This window comes from Bos taurus, chromosome 3 (genome assembly GCF_002263795.3).
Source record: "Bos taurus isolate L1 Dominette 01449 registration number 42190680 breed Hereford chromosome 3, ARS-UCD2.0, whole genome shotgun sequence".
NCBI lineage: Eukaryota > Metazoa > Chordata > Mammalia > Artiodactyla > Bovidae > Bos > Bos taurus.
The window spans coordinates 97,611,099-97,636,690 of NC_037330.1; the positions used below are offsets into that span (position 1 = coordinate 97,611,099).

The following is a 25,592-nucleotide window of genomic DNA, read 5'->3' on the forward strand; positions in this document are numbered from 1 at the left end:
GGGTTATTGTGAGAGTATCTGGCATGTAACAAGTGCTTAAATACTTTTCAATATATGTCTTCAAGTAATTATCTGGACCGTGTTTGCAAACCTTCAGGGTATTTGTTCATGCATTTGTTCATCTATTCATTTACTCATTTATTCAATAGATATATTGAACCTTCTCTGCACTTGGGTCTGTAGTATACGAAGTTGGAATGGAGGTGGGCAAGATGACACAGACATAGTCCCCACCCTCACTAGGCTGACAGTTTGGAAGAAAAAAGGAAAGATACTCAAGAGTATTTCCTGCTTAAGAGAAAGATGTTACATATTACATGAATAGTCCATGGAATTCTCCAGGCCAGAATGCTAGAGTGGGTAGCCTTTCCCTTCTCCAGGGGATCTTCCCAACCCAGGGATCGAACCCAGGTCTCCCACATTGCAGTCAGATTCTTTACCAGCTGAGCCACAAGGGAAGCCCAAGAATACTAGAGTGGGTAGCCTATCCCTTCTCCAAGGGACTTCCCAACCCAGGAATCAACCTGGGTCTCCTGCCTTGCGGGTAGATTCTTTACCAACTGAGTTACAAGGGAAGCCACATATTACACAGTTATTTATAAACTTGACTTTCATAAATTTGTATTTTTTAGAATGGTCCTAATGTCAAATATTCTATATCATTGGTACCATAAATAGCCCCACTTGTGTCAGAACTTGGGTCCTGATTTTGAGCCCATTCAGAAATTTTACCTTGAGAATAAGTAACAAAATAATAGAGGACCAAGGAGACAGAGGCCCAGAGTAGAAACCCTGGCTTTCACACACAGTGACTCTAAAGTGGTGATCATAGGGGTGAAGGCCAGGCATCTGGAGGTCATCTTGTTCATTCCCCTGTATTTAGGCAGTTGATTTGGGTCCTGAAACCACTGATGAGAAACAACCTGCACCAGCACTGACCTCCTAGTGCCTGTGACCCAGTGAAGGACACAAGCATAACACTGTTAAGAATGTATAGAATTTCCCTGACTTTGTACATGCCACCAACTCTGGAATGTTCTCTCTTGTCTTGACTTTGACAAACTTCCCATCTTCTCTTCAAAGCTCTGAGAAACATGAGAACTCCTAGAGGTAAGGATTGGGTCTGATGCAAATCTCAAATGTTGGAAAACTCATGCAATAAATATTAGTTCAGTTCAGTTCAGTCGCTCAGTTGTGTCTGACTCTTTGCAACCCCGTGAATTGCAGCACACCAGGCCTCCCTGTCCATCGCCAACTCCCGGAGTTCACTCAGACTCATTTGCATCAAGTCAGTGATGCCATCCAACCATCTCATCCTCTGTCGTCCCCTTCTCCTCCTGCCCCCAATCCCTCCCAGCATCAGAGTCTTTTCCAATGAGTCAACTCTTCGCATGAGGTGGCCAAAGTATTGGAGTTTCAGCTTTAGTGTCAGTCCTTCCAATGAACACCCAGGACTGATCTCCTTTAGGATGGACTGGTTGGATCTCCTTGCAGTCCAAGGGACTCTCAAGAGTCTTCTTCAGCACCACAGTTCAAAAGCATCAATTCTTCAGCACTCAACTTTCTTCACAGTCCAACTCTCACATCCATACATGACAACTATAAAAATCCTAGCCTTGACTAGATGGACCTTTGTTGGCAAAGTAATATCTCTGCTTTTTAATATGCTGTCTAATTTGGTCATAACTTTCCTTCCAAGGAGTAAGCATCTTTTAATTTCATGGCTGCAATCACCATCTGCAGTGATTTTGGAGCCCTAAAAAATAAAGTCTGTCACTGTTTCCACTGTTTCCCCATCTATTTCCCAGGAAGTGAGGGGACCAGATGCCATGATCTTAGTTTTCTAAATGTTAAGATATTGATAATTCTTTATTATTTGGCATTTTATTTAAAAACTGTATCAATCCCTTTCCTAGACTATGTTGTTCTCTTTATATTTCAACCTGCTGCTGCTGCTGCGTCACTTCAGTCATGTCCGACTCTGTGTGACCCCAGAGACGGCAGCCCACCAGTCTCCCCCATCCCTGGGATTCTCCAGGCAAGAACACTGGAGTGGGTTGCCATTTCCTTCTCCATTTCAACCTAACCTTATTCAAAATGTATGCTTCTTCCAACTCCCTAGCTTTGGAGGTAAAGCCCAGTTAGTGATGCCTTTGAATCATTTAATGAGAGACCTGGAAGAGTCCTTTATGCATGAAGTGTAGCCCCCTCATTCTACAAAATGCATGAAGCCTAGGAGAGGGAGAGGACTAAGATGTCATCCTAAGATGACATAGACATTAGAGGTGAGGCCTGTCCCCTGGCCCCTAGGCAGAGCTCCTACAACTTTACTAAGATGTTTTCTTCAATAAATATCAGTCTTTCTACTGATAGACTGGTTGCCAATAGAAGCTTTCTTTAAAAATCAGCTCAAAAAGAACCCCGAACCAGTACTGCTGATTTAAGAGTTCCATGAATGCTTTAGCTTCTAAAGCACTCCAGGATTCTTGAGGATTGAGTTGCCTTTGAATCCCCAGCCATACTCTGCTTTCATCTGAAGGTTGGATCAAGGAGTGGATCTTTCAGGATCTCTCAGCAATGACACTTTTCCTTCCATTTTGAATCTCACTTTTTGAATCAGAGAGGCTCTCGGAGAGCAGCATGACCAGGTATGAAGATCATGGAGTCCAGGGCCAGGACACCTCCTGGATTCCAGTGTGGGCCCTGTGCAGTACTGGTTAGCTGACCTTGGAAGAGTGGCTTATTTTCTCTGGCCCTCAGTGCTCTCACTTGAAAAAAAAATGCAATCTGCCTGTGTGGCTGGATGTTTCTGAGAACTATATAGGATATATGAAAATGCTTGAGAAAGAATGAAATGTTCATTCAACAACTACATCTTTAATGTCTGCTGCAGTCCAGGCTTTTTGTCAGGCACAGGAATACAAACATGAACAAGGCATCATCCTTGCACTTGGGAATTCATGGTCCAGTGGGGAAGACAGATTTAACAATGACTATATCTTATGTGGTAGCCACCCCGATGGGGTGGCGATGGATGCCACGGGAGCAAAGGAAAACCACCCACCATGTGTTTGCAGAGAGCAAGTCAGCAGGCCTTCCTGGAGGAGATGATATTTAGGCTCAGACAATTTCAACAATGTACCACGGTTACCACTGTCATCACTGGCTCCCCTTTCTTCAAGGTTCATTCTGTCTGAGGATTCTGCTGAGCCATTTGTAGACATTAGCTCATGTGTGCAGTCCAGGTCAAGGTTGTTATCTTCATTTTACATATGATAAAACAGAAACCCAGAGAGGTTTTTAAAAAAGAAATTTTAAGATCACATAGCTGCTAAGGAGTACGCCAAAACTTAAGCCTAATTGACCTCCAAAGCGTCTAGTCTTCCCAACATAACCTCATTGTTCTGTGTTATTCTGTGGGGGAAGGCTGAGACTGATGGAGAAAGTCACTGGAAGACAAATTTAAGCTCAAGACAGGGAAGATTTTCTTAACAGAGCTTTCCAAGAATGGGATAAGCTGTTTGGGAGGATGATGACTACCAGGGCCTGGCGGTGTCATGGAACAAGTGACTTGGCCAAGACTTTGCTGAAGGCATTCTTATTTGGAAGAGGGAGAAATAAGTAAGCTAACCATCTCTAAGGATACCATTGTTTATGATTAAATCCTGTTATCAATGACAGTGTTCCCTTCCAAATTTTTAGGTGCTCAGTGAAGGCTGGAAAAACTCTGGGAACAACACCCAAATCAATGGTTTCACCTGCTTGGTGACCAGCCACTGGGAAGCAGATAATATAAAGGACCTGCTGGAGTTTTCCATAAATTTGTCCACAGAGCCATACAGTTAGAGATGCTTTCAGTTAAAGAAATAGGGACTGACCCTTCCACTTAAAAAAAAAAATTAAATTTATAGGAAGGGGCTAACAGAATGAAGCAGAAGCTGGAGGTCCAGATTTGGAAAACAACCAACAGAGTAGCTCTGGAGGACAGAAAAAAAGGCTGTTGGCAGGAACAATCTGCCTCTGTTCCACCACAGCAGTGCTGTATGACCCAGCTGCCAGCCTCGCATCACCTGATCCAAGTTTAAGTCCTGAGCAGAAGTAGCTGTGGCCTAAGTCTGGGTTTCTCGCTGCTCCCCTGACTGCCAGGTCATCTGGCCCATCTCTCTTGTGTGGTGAAAGAAAAGGCACCACCACAGTCTCAGCATCTTGTAACGGTAGAGGAATGAACTCTCCCCAACTCTGCCCCATCTAGTCACAGTCAGATGCTGGCATTGACAGAAGAAAATGGACAGATGCCTACAACATTAGGAGGGAAGAGAGCAAGGATATGAACTCAGATCTGCCTGATTTCCAGACTGGGGGAGAAAGCCAGGAGGTCATCCCTGACTACTACTGTCCACTGCCCACGCCAGCCCCTGATGGATCGCAAATCCATCAGTTTACGCCACTCATACAGCATGTAGCACAAAACATGACAAAATACAAGGAGACAACAACGTAACATTTTTGATTGCCACCATGTGCCAGAACTTGTGTGAAGTTAAAGTTGTTACATGTATTATCTCATTTAATCCTCATCACAGGGTCCTGAATTATAATGGACATGAGCCTGTGAGCAGATCTTCTTTCTCTAGACTATGTTAGGCTGTGTTTCTTGTGAATTTCTTGCATGGAATTGTGAGAATGTTCATAAGCTGATTATGACTTCACCTGTTCTCTCAGAAAAGTTATTTGTAGCCTCTCTGTGCTTCAGTTTCCACATCTGCAAAATGGGCATAATAAAGCACTCCCTCATAAGGTTGACATGAATGAAGTATTTCACACTTAGTACAGTACTTAATTTTTGAGACAAACAATATCAGTAACTTCTGTTGACTGTGACCTCTTGATTGTGATGGTAATGATATTGTAACATGCATGTAAAACTCTGTTTCCACTCCACCATCAGTGAGAAGCCAACATCAGCACTTGAGTCATCTAAATACAGAAATGTGAAGCTAAAACAGTGAAGCTACTTGCCAGGCACTGGAGGCCCTTACATTTCCCCTCCCATTCCCTTTATAATTCACTGTCACCACCTCCTCACTACATGCTCTGTGATTTGATCAACCCAAATTGCCCACATTCCTCCAAAAGCCTGGGTGGCTTCATAATTCCTTTCTTTGCTTACACTTTTCCTTCTGCCCCACACCATCAAACATTCGTTCAGTAAGACCCAACTCAAATGGCTTCTCCTCAATGAAGCCCTTCCCCATATGTCCCCACAAAACATTAATTATTCCCCCATGGGATTCCCAGCCCGCTTATTTTAAGTGAGAGAGGAAATTATTATTATTTACTCCCCAACCACCTTGAAGGTGAGATAGTCTGAGTGGTCCTACTGGTGGTCCCTGATAGAGTCCTTTTTATTTTTTTCCTGAGCAAGGTGATAGGTGGAATGTATATGTAATAAGTTGTAGCAGTAATGTATAGTTAGTCACTGAGTCGTGTCCAATTCTGAGACCCCATAGACTATAGCCCACCAGGCTTCTCTGTCCATGGGATTTTCCAGGCAAGAATAATGGAGTGGATTGCCATGCCCTCCTCCAGGGCATCTTTCTGATCCAGGGATCAAACCCAGGTCTCCTGCATTGCAGGCAGATTCTTTACCACCTGAGAGGGGGGTTAAATTTTATTACTTAAGGAATAGAGGGAAGGGTTTGGGAAACAAGATGGAATGGATTAAATTGTAAGACAGGGATAGAGAGAAAAAGGGGGACATTTGGGCAAAGAAAGACCATCATCAGTTTTAAATCTGATTAAAAATCTGCAAAGAGCAGAATTTTATCCTACAAGTGATGGAGAATCATAGATGAATCTTGATCAAGGAAGCACGATCATCAGATCTGTGTGGGAGACATTCGGGAGACAGGAGAAGGATGGGTACAGTCATTTGAGTTGTGAGCAAGCACAGGGTTTCTGAACTTGTCCCTCAACCTGGGCTGGCCTGGAGAGTGCCTACAGCATGCAAAGGTCCAGCAGTTGGAGGCACAGACCCAGAAACCTGGGGAAGGTTCCTCCTCCCAAGGACAAGTAGGGCTTTGAGTCGGTCTGGAGGAAGAGCAGGAGGAAGAGGGAGATGGGGAGGTCAGAGGTCATGGTCACTTGTCCTAGTGAAGTAATGAATGTGCCCAAGGGAGGTCATGGAGAAGGTGGGCAGGGTAGCTCTCACCGAGCAGGTGACCTGTGAGCTAAGATTAGTGCTAAGTGAGAATGAATCCTGTACCTATCTGGAGGAAGAGGCTTCCAGGCCAAGGGGACAAGCTGTACAAGAGTCCTGGGGCTGGAAGTACCCAGTGTGTTGGAGGAACAGTAGGAGCCCAGAACCTGGCATGGAAGCAGCAGGGGGTGGTGGTAAGAGCTGAGCTCATAGCAATAACAGAGGGAAAGATTGAGGGCAGAAAGAGAAGGAAGCAACAGAGAATGCAATGGTTGAATGGCATCCTCAACACAATGGACTTACATTTGAGCAAATTTGGGGAGATGGTGAAGGACAGAGAAGCCTGGCATGCTGTAGTCTATGGGGTCACAAAGAGTGTGATATGACTGAGCAACTGAACAACAGCAACAATATTTCTGAGTATGTAGTTCAAACTCTTGCAATAAAAGTTTTACTTAAAAAAAAATAATAACAGAGGGGACCACATGGTCGCTTGTAGCTGGTGGTAAGGACTTTGGCTTCCACTCTGCATCTATAGAGAACCATTTGAGCAGAGAAGGGCCATAATCAGACTTACGCTTTAATAGGATCACCCTGTTTATTGTATGGGAAATGGGGATGGGTATCTAGGATGAGAGGTAGGGTGGGAGGTACAAGGCTGGAAACAAGACCAGGTAAGAGAGTATTGCAATACTGAGCTTGGTCCAAGCTCAAAGCAGCAGTAGAGGAGGTGATAAAGCAGTGCTCGGTTCTGAGTATATTTTGAAGGTAGACACAATGGACTGGCTGTGAGTGTGAGACAGGGAGGAACAGTGTGGATACCAGTGGTCTGGCCTGAGCCTTCTTTCTGGCCCTGTATAGAAGAAGCACATGTGTCCGATGGTCGCAGGGCATGAACACGGAAGTGAGACGGCTCCACAGAAATATGTTTGAACCTCTCCGTGACTCAGTTTTTTTTCCTGTCAAGTGAGAATTATAATACCAGTGCCCTCATAGTGCTGTTGAAAGGAACTGAATTAATACATGTAAAATATGCTCAGTGCTATCTCTGGCCAAAAAAAAAAACTGCACTAGGTAAGTGACATAATGACTGCTCCCACTCCTAACTGTGTTTTGGAGAAGTGAGGAGCTTGGCTTGTCCTCTGTGTACTGACTCTGACTTTGGGTACTGCCTAGGTGCTCTCTGATGGGGTTCGACCTGAACCGCCACTGGCTGGATCCCTCTCCATGGGCCCACCCCACCCTGCATGGGGTGAAACAGCTCATCATTCAGATGTACAACGACCCTGTGAGTAACTGAACCTCCTCAGCTTTTGCTGGTCTAACGGCTTGATCTGGGAAAGGGGCGATGTGGTACTGGGACAGTCCACCAGGGGCTGCAAATGAGGAATTCAGGGTCAAAGTCAGGGAGGGACTAGGCCTGCTGGTCTCTTCTCTGAACTGAACAAGTGCCTTCCTCACCCCTCACAAACACCAGCTTCCATTGTGGAGATCTCATGGAGGAAGGAAATATACCCACTTACATTTGTCAGGGCTCTTGGGTTACAAGCAAAAGAAATACAACTTGTGCTAACTTACAAAGAAGAGAGAATTTTTTAGAAGAATCCCAGAGCCTCATATAGGCAAAGATTGCAGCCTGGCCTCCTGTATCTGTAGGGGACATGTGCCAAGTATCACATCCAGCACTTCTTCCACAAGAGAGAGTGACTCCCTCTCATATTCTAGCTCCAAGTTCCAAGTGGATTGTGCTTGGCCTGACTGGGAGGACATGGCCACCTCTGGGCAAGGCAACTCTGGCCCAAGAGGCGAGGATCTATCAGGACAGGAGAGCCTCACTGGAGTCATGTAGCCAAACTTGCAGTGTGTGGTGTAGGGATGAACATATTTCCAGGTAAAAGGACCTGCTGTTCCAGGAAGATGGGGAATGGGGAGATGCACACTGAGTTTGTTCATAGGGGCAAGACTTTGTGAGAAATAGGAGAAGATACTGGGGTTTCATAGCTGAGAGAACTCTGAAGAGTTATGAGAGATGACAGACATCTTCCACTTGGAGCCAAAGCAAGAGGTAAGGCCGATAGAGAAACAGAGCTTTTTAACCATTAGAGTTGCCCGATGATGGGACGGGTATGTGAGCTGTGAACTTGGCCTTACTTAAAGTGTTCAACTTGAAGCTAAATGACACTGTCAAAAATAGTGCATGGAAAAAAAAAAAGAAAAAAAAATAGTGCATGGAGGAGATGCAATTGTCTGGGAGACATTATAGTGAGATTGCATGCAAGTCTCTTCCAACGTTGATGACCATGCCTTATGGCCCTCGGCTGCCATCAGGTGACAGACACGATTGCTAAAACAGAAAAGGTTCCAGAGTTGGGGTATTTCAGTGATACACCTGTGTACCACATTTTACTTGCTTTCTTTGAAGATGCCAATAAGAATACCCTAAATTAAAGAGCAGTCTTTACTGGCCAGACAAAAATGTGTACATAAAAGCAAGTCTATTTATCTTGTTTTTACAAGCAAGGATTCATGAAAAAGTAAGTGCTTAGGTGCAGAGTAGTTAACTCAACAGCCATCTTGATCCTTCTCTGGGAGCTTTGCCTCCCTAGGCCTTTTACAGCCCACCTGCCATCAGGGCTTACATAGCCACAGCTTTAGCATATCTGCTTCTTTCTCCAACTCACCCCTCCTTGTCTACAAAAGAAGCTGTTAGCTATGCTCACCAAACTCCATTATTACCCTGAACTCTTGATCCATCCTGACGAGCTTTCCTGGCAGAGAGAAGTTGCTTCTAAATTTTGCAGGAGGTGTCTGTTGTCAACTGAGTTTTTCCCCTCAGAGCTCAGTGTTAACTGCAACCTCCCTGATAGAATCCCCACACCTCCTTCTTCTGCCATCTCCTTCTTAAAGAGAACAGCCCCCACATTTTTTCTGATGTAGTTAATAATAGGTATTCAATAACTATATGTTGAGTTGAACTGGACTGAACATGGTAAATCCTGTTAGGCCTACTGTAATATGGTTTATAGGTTCCAAACAGCTATTCACAGAAGAGTAAAGAGATATGACCAAAGACAAGACATGAGACAGGAGAGATGACAGAGTGGGGGCCATGGAACAAAGCGGTGTCTTAGGTGAATCCCCAAGGAGACAACTAGGGGTGGAACCAAAGGGAGGGTGTCAGGTTTGTTAAAGAGAAGAGACCATCATCAATCTGAAGTCACTGGTTTGCTCCCAGGCAACTGGGCCCTTGATCCTATTACAGAACACGATCAGGGGTTTTGGGGGTATTAGGATATTCTTTGTGCCATGAGTAGGTTGACCATCAGCAGGCTGATAATCAACATACTTGGAAGCTGAGAGAGCTGTGGGAGCTGCATTCTCCCGAAAGTCCACTCCTTTTCTGCCCAGGCAAGGATGTGGGTGGGGCTCTAACGTGGGACCCAAACTGAACTGAGCCAGGACCCCAGCTGCCTCCGTCTCTTCCTCTCTTCTCCCTTCTCTCTCCCTGTGCCCAGAATCTTATTTCAGTCTTTCCTTCCTCTTCCCACAAATATTTATCAAGTAGTTTCTCAGGTATTGTAGTTGAAATAGTGAGCACAACACTAACCCTTACAATCTAGTGGGGAAATGGACATTAAAAAAGTGTATGCATGCTCAGTCATTTCAGTCATGTCCAACTCTTTGCAACCCCGTGGACTATAGCCTCCCAGGCTCCTCTGTCCATGGGATTCTCCAGGCAAGAATACTGGAGTGGGTTGCCATTTCCTTCTCCAGGGGATCTTCCCAACACAGGAATGAAACCTGCATCTCTTATGTTTCTTACGTTGGCAGGCAGGTTCTTTACTACTAGTGCCACCTGGGAAGCCCTATTAAACAAGTAAATACTGATAAATATTATAGATTTATAAATTTTGTTGTTGTTGTCATTCAGTCGCTCAATTGTGTTCTACTCTTTCCAACCTGATGGACTGCAGCATACCAGACTTCCCTGTCCTTCACTATCTCCCAGAGTTTGCGCAAATTCTTGTCCATTGAGTCAGTGATGCTATCCAACCATGTTATCCTCTTTCATCCCCTTCTCCTCAGCCGCCTTGAGAGGGAACCAAGAAGGAACTCCATGAAATGCGTATGTGTTCAGTCATATCTGACTCTTTGCAACCCTTAGCCCACTAGGTTTCTCTATCCATGGGATTTTTCAGGCAAGAATGCTGGAGAGGGTTGCCATTTCCCCTTCCAGGGGATCTCCTTCCTTCAAGGGGATCTTCCCAACCCAGGGATCAAACCTGAGTCTCCTGTGTCTCCTGCATGCAAGAGGATTCTTTAACCCACTGAACCATTGGAGAAGCCTCATAAATTTTGTTAGGAGTTACCCACCTCCCAAAACAAAACAAAAAAAAAAACCACCTACAGACGGTTATCTATGAGTTCAGGTCAGTTCATTCGCTCAGTCATGTCCAACTCTGTGACTCCCGTGTACTACAGCACACCAGGCCTCCCTGTCTACAAACTCCTGGAGTTTACTCAAACTCATGTGGATTTTGTTGGTGATGCCATCCAAGCATCTCATCCTCTGTCGTTCCCTTCTGATCCTGCCTTCGTTCTTTCCCAGCATCAGGATCTTTCCAAATGGGTCAGTTCTTCACATCAGGTGGCCAAAGTATTGGAGTTTCAGCTTCAGCATCAGTCCTTCCAATGAATATTCAGGATTGATTTCCTTTAGGATGGACTGGTTTGATCTCCTTGCAGTCCAAGGGGCTCTCAAAAGTCTTCTCCAACACCACAGTTCAAAAGCATCAATTCTTCAGCGCTCAGCTTTCTTTATAGTCCAACTCTCACATCCATACATGACCACTGGAAAAACCATAGCTTTGATTAGACAGACCTTTGTTGGCAAAGTAACATCTCTGCTTTTTAATATGCTGTCTAAGTTGGTCATAGCTTTTCTTCCAAGGAGCAAGTGTCTTTTAATTTCATGGCTGCAGTCACCATCTGCAGTGATTTTGGAGCCCAAAAATGTAGTCTGTCACTGTTTTCACTGTTTCCCCATCTATTTGCCATGAAGTGATGAGACCAGATGCCGTGATCTTAGTTTTCTGAATGTTGAGATTTAAACCAACTTTTTCACTCTCCTCTTTCACTTTCATCAAGAGGCTCCTTAGTTCTTCTTTACTTTCTGCCATAAAGGTGGTGTCATCTGTATATCTGAGGTTATTGATATTTCTCTGAGATATCTTGATTCCAGCTTTTGCTTCATCCAGTCCAGCATTTCTCATGATGTACTCTGCATATAAGTTAAGTTAAATAAGCAGAGTGACAGTATACAGCCTTGACGGACTCCTTTTCCTATTTAGAACCAGTCTGTTGTTCCATATCCAGTTCTAACTGTTGCTTCTTGACCTGCATACAGAATTGTCAGGAGGCAGGTCAGGTGGCCTGATATTCCCGTATCTTGAAGAATTTTCCACAGTTTGTTGTAATCCACACAGTCAAAGGCTTTGGCATAGTCAATAAAGCAGAAATAGATGTTTTTTCTGGAACTCTCTTGTTTTTCTGAAGATCCAACGGATGTTGGCAATTTGATCTCTGGTTCCTCTGCCCTTTCTAAATCCAGCTTGAACATCTGGAAGTTCACAGTTCACAAAGTGTTGAAGCCTGGCTTGGAGAATTTGGAGCATTACTTTACTAGCGTGTGAGATGAGTGCTATTGTGTGGTAGTTTGAGCATTCTTTGCCATTGCCTTTCTTTGGGATTGGAATGAACACTGACCTTTTCCAGTCCTGCAGCCACTGCTGAGTTTTCCAAATTTGCTGGCATACTGTACTTTCACAGCATCATCTTTTAGGATTTGAAATAGCTCAACTGGAATTCCATCACCTCCACTAGCTTTGTTCATAGGGATGCTTCCTAAGGCCCACTTGACTTTGCATTTCAGGATGTCTGGCTCTAGGTGAGTGATCACACCATCGTGATTATCTGGGTCATGAAGATCTTTTTTTGTATTCTTCTGTGTATTATTGCCACCTCTTCTTAATATCTTCTGCTTCTGTTAGATCCATACCATTTGTGTCCTTTATTGTGCCCATCTTTGCATGAAAATTTCCCTTGGTATCTCTAATTTTCTTGAGACCTCTAGTCTTTCCCATTCTATTGTTTTCCTCTATTTCTTTGCATTGATCACTGAGGAAGGCTTTCTTATCGCTCCTTGTTATTGTTTGAAACTCTGCATTCAAATGTGTATATCTTTCCTTTTCTCCTTTGCCTTTCACTTCTCTTCTTTTCTCGGCTATATGTAAGGCTTCCTCAGACAATCATTTTGCATTTATTTTGCTTGGGGATGGTCTTGATCATTGCCTCCTGTACAATGTCAGAAAAACCTCCATATGTAGTTCTTCAGGCACTCTGTCTATCAGATCCAACCCTTTGACTCTATTTGTCACTTCCACTCTATAGTCATAAGGGATTTGATTTAGATCATACCTGAATGGTCTAGTGGTTTTCCCTACTTTCAATTAAAGTCTGAATTTGGCAATAAGGAGTTCATTATCTGAGCCACAGTCAACTCCCAGTCTTGTTTTTGCTGACTGTATAGAGCTTCTCCACCTTTGGCTGCAAAGAATACAATCAATCTGATTTCAGTATTGACCATCTGGTGATGTCCATGTGTAGAGTCTTCTCTTGTGTTGTTGGAAGAAGGTGTTTCCTATGACCAGTGTGTTCTCTTGGCAAAACTCTATTAGCCTTTGCCCTGCTTCATTCTGTACTCCAAGGCCAAATTTATCTGTTAGTCCAGGTATTTCTTGACTTCCTACTTTTGCGTTCCAGTCCTCTATAATGAAAAGGATATCTTTTTTGGGTGTTAGTTCTAGAAGGTCTTGTAGGTCTTCATAGACTCTTTCAACTTCAGCTTCTTCAGCATTATTGGTTGGGGCATAGACTTGGATTGCCGTGATATTGAATGGTTTGCCTTGGAAATGAACAGAGATCATTCTGTTGTTTTTGAGATTGCATTGTTATCTGTAAGTAGGATGGTTAAAAGTTTCAGCTTGTCTGGGGCAGTTCTGTTTATACCTATTCTGAAATATTTCTTAATAGTGATCCTTTCTTCTCTCAAAAATGTCCCTGTTTGGATGACAAATTAAACACACTCTCCATACTTAAAAACCATGTTAAAGTACCAACACAGTACCTGGTGTGTTGCAGATCCTCAACAAACATTATTTATATCCCATTCAAATTCACATTTGACTTCAAGAGTTCACATGCCAGCTGCAAACACCGCAGTGCCCCAGGCATCTGCCCTGATAGCTTTAAATGCATTTCTACCCTGGATCTTCATTGGCGCAGACGTCATCAGAACCACTCAATCCCAGAGCAATCTGAACTGCCAGGACAGCTTCTGACCTTGTTTCTAAATGCCCACATCCTCCCTCCTTCCCTCCCGTTGGCCTCTGCTCACACAATCAACAAGCAGAGAATCAGGAAAACCCTTGCTGATGGGCAGGGTCTGTATCTGTGAGCATCGTCATTCCTCAAAGAGCTGGTGACGGAGGAACTTTGTGTTGGGTGCTGGGAATAGTCAGAGCTGGTGTCTACCTTAAGGAGTTCACAACCAGATGGAGACAGGCACTTTAGGTAGATGTTCTAGGGGCATTTGTGAAGGGAGGCACAGGGGTGGTGGGAGCCATAGAAGGAGCCCAAACCAGGAGGCCACACCTGAGCTGCTGAGTGAGGGATGCTCTGGGCAGGGAGGGCTTTCTAGGCAGAGAAGACATCTGAGCATCTGCCTAGAGGGCAGCTTCCTCGGGAGGCTGCCAGTCATTTGGCGTGGCTGGTACTTGGGACAGATAGTGATAGGGCATTACAATATAAGGCTTTATTAGAATAAATACAGACTATATTCTCATGAGAATGGGTAACCACTAAAGGAAGTGACAGGATCAGGTTTGCATTTCAGAAAGATCCCTCCGGTGCCTGGAAGGAGATGGGTTCAGAGGGTACCAGGCCAGAGGCTGGAGACCATTAGTGCCTGCTGCTGGAGGGCTGAGAGGAGGAGGAATCTGGAGATATGATAGAGGGACATACAAATGACTTAGAGATTGATGGGAGAGAAAGGAGAGCTGCATGATGCCTGCAGTTTGGCTTGGACAATGGAGTAGAGGGGATGCCGCTCCTAGGATGGGAACCCAGGAGGACCAGTAAGCATGGGGTCAAGTTTTAGATGTGCTGGTGTTGAAGTGGAGCAGGAGTGAGTCTCCTGAGTGAGTCTTTTTGTGTCCTCACCTGGCAACAAGGGCCTTCTGTCTTTGTGTTAATGACATTGTTGGCTTCCAAGCTGCTTTCCTAGTCCTGTGCTTACGACAGCCTCCACCCCTCTCCAGGACTTGGATATTGAATGATGACCTTGACAAAGGAGTCTTTAAACCCAGAGGACTGCACTGACTGTCAGATACAAAGCGTGTAGTGTCCCACTCCCAGGACAGTGCCCCGTGGTCAGTGTGGCCCTTGTTTAGCAGTTGTGATTGATTGTCCCCTAGGGCAGAGCCTAGCTGGTTCAGTCACCTGTGCCCATCAGGGACCTGGGCTGAGCAGGCCTTCCATGTAAATGCCAAATGAATGATGAGGTGAACCCAGAGCTTCTGTGACTTGGTTTTTATGAGTCTCCTCATGAAGAGGAGTGACTGGACCACAGTTGTTCAGTCGCTCAGTTGTGTCCAAGTCTTTGCGACCCCACCGACTGCAAGCGCCCCAGGCTTCCCTGTCTTCCACTGTCACCTGGAGTTTGTGCAAGTTCATGTCCACTGAGTCAGTGACGCTATCCAACCATCTCATCCTGGATCATAGACCCCTCTGCAGTCTCCCCTCCCCCTCGGAGTGGCCTGGATTCTGCTGCCACCAGAACGGTGCCTTTCTTTACTCAAGGCTCTTATCCTTGCACACAAACCTTGGTTTTCTTACAACCTGCTTAGATGGTCCTAAACTCCTAGGGACAGAACCTGAGAGTTTAGGACAATCTCAGTAGATTTCCATGTTCAAGACCTTGGTAACCGCAGAGATACAGAGATTAAGGAGGCAGGATGTCAGGCCAGGAAGAGCTCACAATCTAATAGGAAGGCCAGACCCTCATGAACAATGTTAATCCAAGGCAGTGAGGAATGTGAGCTGTAATAGAGAAAATACAGTGCTTTGGGAAGATGGAGGCTGAGGGGAGATTAATCCAGTGTGTGTGTTGGGGGGGGGGGAGGGCAATCCAAGGAAGGTTTTTTTCAAGGAATTTGGACTGGGCCTTTGGGAGTGGGAAATATGTTACCAGGTGGCTATGGTCAGGGATGAGAGAGGTGACAGGGAAGGGGAGAAGACGTTCCAGGGCCAGCTGAGCCACAGCGTGGAGGTGGAAGAGCTCGGCTGCAGGGGTGGGTGTGCAGGGCACACAACAGGGCAGCTGTGAGGAAGCCCACGGGCAAGTTTGCACACTGGGCTAAGGAATTGGGCTTCTTCTTGTAGCCCAGTGTTCCCCCTTTCATTAAAATCAAAGACCTAGGCCCTTTTAAACCTGATTTTTAGTTGAACTAAATATAATAACTGTAAAAAAAAATTAAACAGGAGAACAAAATGATGCTTGTCAGTAATATTCCAGCACACAAGCTCTCTCAATCTTGAGAATCAGTATCATCAGTGAAGAGCCATCAAAAATGTTTGAGCGAGGGGGAGAGGTCGATAAATAGTACTTCCATCCATTCAGTCACCCAATCTAGAAACCCCAGAGATACCCTAAAATGTAAATCCGGCCTAGTCTCTCTCCCCTGCCTAAAACCTTCCGGTGACTCCCCATTATTTGTGGAATAAAGGCCAATGTCCCTGACATGCTATTCAAGGGCATGCCCTCTTTATATCCAGGGCTGAGCACAGAACACAGCACCAGAGAGAATATTATGTGCAATGATAGATGCATTAGAAAGTGACTAAGGCCGCAGCATGGAGACGAAGCAGGTGCTGATGGCAGTGGTCCAGGGGAAATATGATGTGCCTTGAACTTGAGACCAGGGCTGCTGCCAAGAAGGACACCCGGGAATGGACATGGGAAGAAAATAGGTCACCTGCAGTCCTTTCCTTGAGCCCCAAAGTCCCTCAGAGCCTCAAGGCTGCTTTGTGGAAAGGTTTCTATGCTCTGGGGTGATTCCCCACCTTTTCCTAGAGGAGAAAGGCCTGTGTTGCTATAACAACTTGGCTGCAGCTCTTTTAGACAGATCCATTTCCTTAAATCATTTAAGGAAAATTAGCTGCCATAACAACATGGAGCAGTTTTGCAAATAGAGCAACACAGGGCTGTGGGTTTTTCCTTGCTTGCTTCCTGTAGTCCTCAAGATAAGCTGCTCTCTTTCTGTCAAATAAATAAATAAATTATAACACATGTACGTGCAAACAGAGCAGTCGGCGACATGGTCACAGAACATAGAACCAGCGCTCATTCCTGCTACAGACACACACAACATAGAAGTGGGCAGAAAATGCACACATTCACATACGTAAATCGGAAAATATTGTTGCTGTTGTTTAGTCCGCTAAGTCACATCTGACTCTTCTGCGACCCTATTGACTGTAACCTGCCAAGTTCCTCTGTCCGTGGGATTTCCCAGGCAAGAATACTGGAATGGGTTGCCATTCCCTTCTCCAGGGGATCTTCCCGACCCAGAGATCAAACCTACATCTCCTGCATTGGCAGGCGGATTCTTTACTACTGAGCCACCAGGGAAGCCTAAATCGGGAAACATTTTTATGTAAAAACATAAACATGGTAAATAAGAGACAGACACAAATGCACAGCCAGGACAGTTTCACATTCAGCTAAAAAGGAAAGAAATGGCCCATGGGGTCTGTTCTTAGGATGAGCAGAGGGTTCGCTGGTCAGTAGACCAGAAGGCCCTGAGATGGTGACTCTTACTAGAAACCAGACGGCACCTGCACGTTTGTACCTGGCAGCCTGGGGGAGAACTATGCTAGTGGAAGGGAAAACCCACCCGGAGAAGAATGAGGGGACAGGGGAGAAGGTTGTCCCTGTCCCATCCCTGTCCCCCCAACATACACTTAGCAGTAAACCAGGAGACCAGGAGGCACAGCCATGGCATTTTTGGTGGTATACTTCTTTATCCCCATGGCAGGATGTTTGTCAGGCCCTTAGAGAGGCAACGCCACTCTGGGTGAAAACTACATTGCTGGGGAATTTGCAGACTGTCTCACTGAAGCCTCCAGAACTCTGGACTGTGGGTTCCCAAGCTTTTGTTTTATCCTCACATCTCTGACTTTATTATCCCAGAGCTCCTCCGCATGGGGAAGCTCAAACTATGTGGACTGATCTCCGTGGCAGCAAGAAGGCCCTGCTCGGAACGTAACTCCCCATCCAGAGTGGCTGAAGCACTCATTTGCATGGTACTCTTAGGCAGTCTCTTCCCCTCTCTGGGCCTTTCATTCCCCCTCCCTCTATACACTGTAGGGATTGAAGGAAGATCTCCACAGGAGGGCCGTTCCAACTCCAAGGCTGTGTCATCTTGGAGTTGTTCCTTGGTTATGGACACTCCACCGCTGAATTTCATAACAAAGCACAGAAGTCCTGGCTGCTGCAAGGAATCAAAGGCTGGAGTGAACACTTGTGACGGTGCCCAGCATGTGGCAAAAGCTCCATAAATATCAGTTTCCTAAGCTTTAGTTTAAGAATGGTCCCTGACCCGCCTGCCTCACAAGTTGGAGAGAGATATGCGCATTATGTGCCTGTGAAGCATTTTGTAAAGTGAAGAAGGATGATCACCATAGGATGGTGTGGAGAGGAATACCCTGTGAAAATATCCAGACTGCCCCCAGCTGCTGGAGGCTTCATAAGAAGTAGATTCAATGCACAAAGTTCTGTCTAGTCAAGGTTATGGTTTTTCCACTAGTCATGTATGGATGTGAGAGTTGGACCATAAAGAAGGCTGAGTGAAAAAGAATTGATGCTTTTGAACTGTGGTGTTGGAGAAGACACTTGAGAGTCCCTTGGACTGCAAGGAGATCCAACCAGTCCATCCTAAAGGAAATCAATCCTGAATATACATTGGAAGGACTGATGCTAAAACTGAAGCTCCAATACTTGGGCCACCTGATGAGAAGAGCCGATTCACTGGAAAAGACCTTGATGCTGGGAAAGATTGAAGGCAGAAGGAGAAGGGGTCAACAGAGGATGAGATGGCCAGATGGCATTATCGACTCAATGGACATGAGTTTGAGCAAACTCTAAGAGTATGAGGGACAGGGAAACCTGGAGTGTTGCACTCCATGGGGTCGCGAAGAGTCAGACATGACTTAGAGACTGAACACCACCACCACCACACCATCAGGACCATAGATCACACGCACGGATCTGCTCAAATGGTTTTCCACTCCTAGCATCCTGGCCTGAGAAATCAGCAAATAGCCACCAGGGGAAAGGTTCAGGGTGGAAATAAAGTCTGAAAGTAAACGTGATATCGTCCAGGGGGCTCTGTGAACACAGAGTGCTTTGAGTTCATCAAATTTTTACAGCTTCTACAACAGTTTGAGGTGGTTTATGAAACTTTAAGGAATTTTAAGAGAAATCATTATTTTTCTAAAGGGCGACTTCTCTCACTTATGATAAAAGACACGGTTTTTCTTTCTCTCTAGATTATAGCTTTGGCTCTGGCAGCAAGCAGAGGGGAGAGATGGAGCTGTCACCTCAGAGCAATATTCTCATCAAGTTGGTTGTTTCCTTCAATTTTTCTAACATCTTTTCATCCTGAAAGACTCTGAATACTTCTCAGCAACTGACTAGATACATACTGTTTCAACTGCAGGAGGCCCCACAAAGCTTCTGGGAAGTTCCCCTTGAGTCAAGTCAATTAAGCGCTGTGCCTTATTTTCCCTATCTGTAAATTGGCGTTAACAATGCCCATCTCCAAGAGGTTTCAGGATAAGATAACATGGAAATTTGGACATTCCAGAATGTTAGAATCTAGCTACGTAGGATGTCCATCACAAACCTGCAAATTCTAAAATTATCCTCACCCTTCTCTGCTGCCTGTATCTGTTCCACACACTCTGGTTTCTAGGTTAGACCAAGCATGCTTTTCTTTTCTTCCTATTCCATGAGCACCCAGTTATCCGGCCTTAGTAAATTAAAAAGGGGTCTCTGTGGGCAGCCTGACACTGGAAATAACCTCTTCACACTTACCTGACCACTCCAGCTTACCTCCAGGCGCTCTCTTCCAGGCACTTTTCTGATCGACCGACCCCACCCATTTCTCACCCTTCCTCCAAAGTCCTCCCCTTCTCCCTTCGGGGCCCCTGGTCCAGAGCAGGTTGGGATCCACACACAGCCTGCCCCACATCAGGGACTCAGCCCAGCTGGCCTATGACAGAGCACAGGTTACGTCTGAGGGTGTTTTGTGTTCAACATGTGTGAAACTTTTCCAAGAGTTATTTTTGGTTGTTACTGTTGGGAGGCTCTCGAGCCAAGGATGAATTCATGCTGATACATCAAATAGCATATTGCATTTCAGAAATTGGCCTTAGCCATGGGAAATCAAGTAAGCCAGATGCCTAATTAGTCCATTATTTACCGTGGTGGAGAGAGCTGAATTCTGATGAAAGGGACCAGACTAATCACTGCTTCCAGCAAGAACTGAACTGTTTAACCTTTCATCAAGAAGCGCCCCCATCCTCCCCAAGTACTAATGCCCGCCTCCCAAGACTCGTACTGGTCCCAGGTGTGTCTGGCCGTGAGAAGTCTTATCAGCCTGGACACAGCTGACCTCCTGGCCAATGAGCTTTGATGCTTCCCCACTCAGCAAGCCATTCTAGCCTCCTGTTTCTTGCTTTTCCTACAAAGCTAGAAAAGTGTAAACTTAAAAGAGTAACTTCCCTATAGCCTTCAAAAGAAAAAAAATATTCATTTATCCATTCAACACGCATTTTCTGAGCTCAGGCCCTATATACTGAAATACAAAAGCCAATAAGAAACAGTCCCTCCCCTCAAGGAACTGATTATCCAGAATAGAGCTGTGGATTTCAAATGGTTTTTAGAAAAATTTCAAGAGGTCTGAGGACCCCACTCCCATGTGGCTCCTCTCCATTTTAACCAGAGCTGTATAATTTTGTGGCTAAGAGCTCAGATTCCTGTCTAAGTTTAAATCTCATTTTAGCATTTCAATGGCTTTGCTACATTGGGTAAGTCCTTTAACCTTTCTAAGTTTCCTCATTTGTAAGCAGTTGTTCTGAGGATTAAGTGAAGTAATTCATGTGTCTTGCTTTAGGCACTGTGCCAGACCCATTTATTCTCAAAAGATTTTAACTGTTATAAGTATTAAAAAATTGCATTTGAATAAAGGATTCCAAGGTTGATTCCAAAGCCATAGAAAGTCTGCGAACGCCTGGTCTAGCATTCCAGACTCAGTAAACCAATGATTGCATGACAAGGTGGTAAGTGTGATGATAGACAAGGGAACTGGGTGCCATGTGGGAAAAGCAGGTCGTCCCAACCGGACATGAGGTCAGGCAAGGTTTGCTGGAGAAATGACCTCTGTGATGAGTTTTGAAGAAATAATAGGAGTTGTTTAGACAAAATCCAGGGGATGCATTGCAGGCAGAGGGGAGCACTGTGCGTGAAGACACATGTACCAGACTGGTGAATATATTCAGAGAATTCCAAGGAGTTTGGTGTACGGGACTGGTAGGAGCCCAGGGGGAAGGGGCTGGAAGTAAGATTGGGTGGTATGCAGAGGCTAGTCATAAAGAGCCCCGTGGACTACCCCAGGAAGCTTGGACTTGATCCTGAAAGACACGGGAACTTTCCTTCAGGGAGCAAGGAAGATATGACATTTAAAAGAGAGGGATAACAGATATTACTATGACTTTCTGGGGTTTAAAATATATCGTCGCATTGTGTTTGTAACTTTGAGCCAGCAGTTGCAGTTCTAGAAACCTAGACTAAAATAATCGGAAGTGTAAATAAGGATTTATGCAAAGAAAAAAATTCCACAGAATCATTATTTATGAATAGTGAAAAACAGAGAAAAATCTAAATGCCTAACAGTGGGAAACTGATTAAGTAAATCACAATGCATTCATGTAGTGAATGTTATAATATTGTGAAAATGTTTATGCTATAATTTTAAGTGAAACAAAGCAGAAGACAAAGTTGCATATGTATTATACGTTAAGATGTATATAACAACCAGGCTTAAAGTTACACAGAATGGATGCAAACTAGATGTTAACAGTGGTATTTCTGGGCACTAGGGTTGTTTTCTTCTCTCCTATTTAAAAAAAAATATTTCCCAACAATTTTCCATAAACATATGTTGGCTTTAAAACTGGGGGAAAATTATGGAAGGAGGAGGGGACCTGGTTACCCAGAAATGAAGAGAGACTTTATTTTATAAAACAGAACCAAACACGTCGGAGTCAATTGCTCAGTTATGGGCTAGTTACTAGGGTATGCACCCCATGAAGCCAGCTCAGCCCACATTATAGAAGGAACCTAGAAGCAACTGATATCATCTATGTGTCCATCTCTCTAACTAGCCATCTTTCTAACTGTCTTTTCATCCAACCATCCATCCATTGTACCTCTACTGTGCTCAAATGCCTATTGCAGAGATACTTATATCCAGGCTCCAACATCCTATGCAATCTGCCAACTCCTCTGTGCCCTCTTTGTAAGCATAACAAAGACTCCTCACTTCTCCTTCCCCAGAGCAAACTTCAGATTTGTGCCATTTATTCCTAATTTGGCTGTTTCTTGATCTGCTAAATCTTTGGCCTTCAAACACTGCCCTGTCGGCCTGAAGGACTAGTTGCTGTTCTTCAGCCACTAAGTCATGTGTAACTCATTGTGACCCCATGGACTGCAGCACGCCAGGCTTTCCTGTCCTTCACTATCTCCTGGAGTTTGCTCAAACTCATGTCCATTGTGTTAATCATGCTATCTATCCATCTCATCCCCTGTTGCCCCCTTCTCCTCATGTCCTCAATCTTTCCTGGGATCGGGGTCTTTTCCAATGAATCAGCTCTTCACATGAGGTGGCCAAAGTATTAGAGCTTCAGCTTCAACATCAGTCCTTCCAATGAATATTCAGGACTGATTTCCTTTAGGATTGACTGATTTGATATCCTTGCAGTCCAAGGGACTCTCAAGAGCCTTCTCCAGCACCACAATTCAAAAGCATCAATTCTTCATTGGTTAGCCTTCTTTTTTTTTTTTTTTTCTTTTTCTAATTTTATTTTATTTTTAAACTTTACATAATTGTATTAGTTTTGCCAAATATCAAAATGAATCCGCCACAGGTATATGGTCCAACTCCGACATCCATACATAACTACTGGAAAACCATAGCTTTGACTATAAAGACCTTTGTCAGCAAAGTGATCTCTCTGCCTTTTAATATGTCATCTAGTTTTGTCATAGCTTTCCTTCCAAGGAGCAAACATCTTTTAATTTCATGGCTGCAGTCACTATCCATGGTGATTTCGGAGCCCAAAAAAATGAAATCTGTCACTGTTTCCACTTTTTCCCCCATATATTTACCCTGAAGTGAATGGACTGGATGCCATGATCTTAGTTTTTTTGAATGTTGAGTTTTAAGTCAACTTTTTCACTCTCCTCTTTAACCTTCATCAAGAGGCTCTTTAGTTCCTCTTCACTTTGTGCCATTAAAGTGATGTCATCTGCATATCTGAGATTGTTGATTTTTCTCTCAGCAATCTTGATTCTAACTTGTGATTCATCCAGTCTGGCATTTTTCATGAGTGCTCTGCACATAAGCTAAGTAAGCAGGGTGACCATACACCACCTTGACGTACTCCTTTCCCAATTTGGAACCAGTCTGTTGTTCCATATTGGGTTCTAATTGTTGCTTCTTGATAGGCATACAAGTTTCTCAGGAGGCAGGTAAGGTGGTCTTGTTTTCCCATCTCTTTAAGAATTTTCCATAGTTTGTTATGATCCACACAGTCAAAGGCTTTAGTGTAGTCAATGAAGGAGAAGTAGATCTTTTTCTAGAATTCCCTTGCTTTCTCTATGATCCACTGGATGTTGGCAATTTGATTTTTGGTTCCTCCACCTTTTCTAAATCCAGCTGTACATCTGGAAGTTCTCAGTTCACATCCTGCTGAAGCCTAGCTTGAAGGATTTTGAGGATTACCTTGCTAGCATGTGAAATGAGCACAATTGTATAGTAGTTAGAATATTCTTTGGCACTGCCTTTCTTTGGGGATTGGAATAAAAACTGACCTTTTCCAGTCTTGTGACCACTGTTGAGTTTTTCAAATTTGCTGACATGTTGAATGCAGCACTTTCATAGCATCATCTTTTAGGATTTTAAATAGCTTAGCTGGAATTCCATCACCTTCATTAAGAAGAGATAGCAAGAATAAACAGAAAAACTATACAAAGAAGTCTTAATGACTGAATAAATACAATGGCATGGTCACTCACCTAGAACCAGACGTATGGGAGTGTAAAGTCAACTGGTCTCAGGGAGCATTACTATGAACAAAGCTAGTGGAGGTGATGGAATTCCAGCTGAGAAGGACTGGAGGCAGATCCTTTCCTCTCCTAGGGATGAAGAGCAAGGACTCTGCAGTCAAAAATCGCCTCCAACTTCCAATTTTGCCTCTATCTGCTACCTCACCCCTCTGAGCCTCTGTGGCTTGATCTGTGAAATGGGGTAGTAGCATTTTCTTACAGAGATGCTATGAGGATTAAAGGAGACCCTGTATAGAAAGTTAGCAGTTAACAGCTTAGAAGTTAGTGTTGTATTTCCTAAGACTGGTACGTTGTAAGCACTCAATAAATGTTAGCATTTATTATTACCATAAACTCAAATCTAGTAACATATGATAACTGATATTTCAATGTTAATTTCATACAAAGGCATCTTCAGAACAATATCACTATCTTTAAACTGTAGCATTAAAAAAAAAAATAGCTATAGCTCTGGTTATTGCAAGAGCATTGCAAGTAGGTCCTAAACGATAGACTGGGAGCAGGTCTAGGCTTTATTACAGCTTCTCTGACCCTCCCCACCCTCCATCTGTGACTCAGGCTTTCTTCAGCTGAGCTAATAACCTTTAGCTGGGTGACATTCAACTCAGTCTCAGGCACAGAGCCTTTCTCTCTTACGGCTTCCTGTATTTGTCTGTTCTGATCCATTCGGAGTGGGTTTCCCAGTTTAATATCTGGCGGGGAAGTGAACTTCCATTGTTCCTAGGGTTTCAGTATATGTGTGTGTGTGTACTGGGGCAACTCGCTGTAAGCCCCAAGGGCTGACTCCAGCAAGGATGGTTCTGAAGTAAATACAGTGAAGTCCCCTACATCTGAATGAGTTCTGTTCTAAGAGCCCATTTGTAAGTCGAATTCATCTGTAAGTCGAATTCGATTGTAAGTCCAACAAAATTAGACTAGGTACCCAGCTAATATAATCAACTATATCGCCCTGCACTATAACAGGTTTCAAACACTTTTCAAACAAATAATACACAAAAAAACTAACATGAAAAATAAAGAAAACATTTTTAATCTTACAGTACCTTGAAAAGCACAGTAGTACAGTCAGCTGGCACCCAGGGTCACATTTGCATCTTTGAAAGTTTGAAACTTGAAGTTTCGCATGTAGAGGACTTACTGTACAATGGATGTGGTCCTGTAGACCCCTGGGGTGATTGCAGACCCCAGGTGTGGCATGAGGCAGGCTGCACTGCACTAGCAGAGGTTCTGGAAAGTGGAGTTTGTATGCTAGTTTGCAGCTAAGTTCACTTGTCAGAAATGGCCTTTCAGTGGCTATGCTGCAGGGGCATGTCAAGGCCAAAGCTTTTCTTTAAATGCCTAGAACAACCAGTGCACACTCAGCAGTTGAAAGAGTTAACTTACTCAGGCTCCCAGTTGCAAGAGAACAATTGCTTTCCTGTTAGAGTTTAGCTCTACTCTGTGACCTTGAAAACTCCTCCAGCTGCTAATGCACGTTCTTTAATATATATTTCTGTTATATGACTGGACCTTATTGCATGACCATACACGGGGCAAATGAGACAACTCTTCAGGATCCTAGGAGGGTGGCAGGGCTGAGGAAGAGGGAAGGCACAGATATTTACTGAGTATCTATTAAGTGTTAGGCACTGTCTCACCTAATCCATCAAACAGCCTTATGAACTGGGTTGTCATTACCCCCATTTTTCAGTTGAGGAAACTAAGGCTTAGCATGAAGGAGACCCCCACCCCCACCCCACCCCCGTAATCCCTTCCACCACTCACGTTTATCACTCCACAGCACGCTGATTGCTTTATGTGCTTGTTTTTCTCTACCCAACTGTGAACTCCTTGAGGGATAAAGCTATGTCTCTGTCTCCTCTG

At 44.3% G+C, this 25,592-nt stretch overlaps 1 protein-coding gene across 4 annotated transcripts in view; it reads left to right on the forward strand.

The window, feature by feature from the left end:
* BEND5 (BEN domain containing 5) overlaps positions 1–25,592 on the forward strand; it is a 1,466,135-nt gene that overhangs the window by 1,343,844 nt on the left and 96,699 nt on the right. For all 4 annotated transcript variants that reach the window (XM_059884715.1, XM_059884716.1, XM_059884717.1 and 1 more), the window contains one exon: positions 7,376–7,487. In XM_059884715.1, coding sequence (XP_059740698.1) covers positions 7,376–7,487 — 112 coding nt within the window. The remainder of the gene's footprint in view (positions 1–7,375; positions 7,488–25,592) is intronic.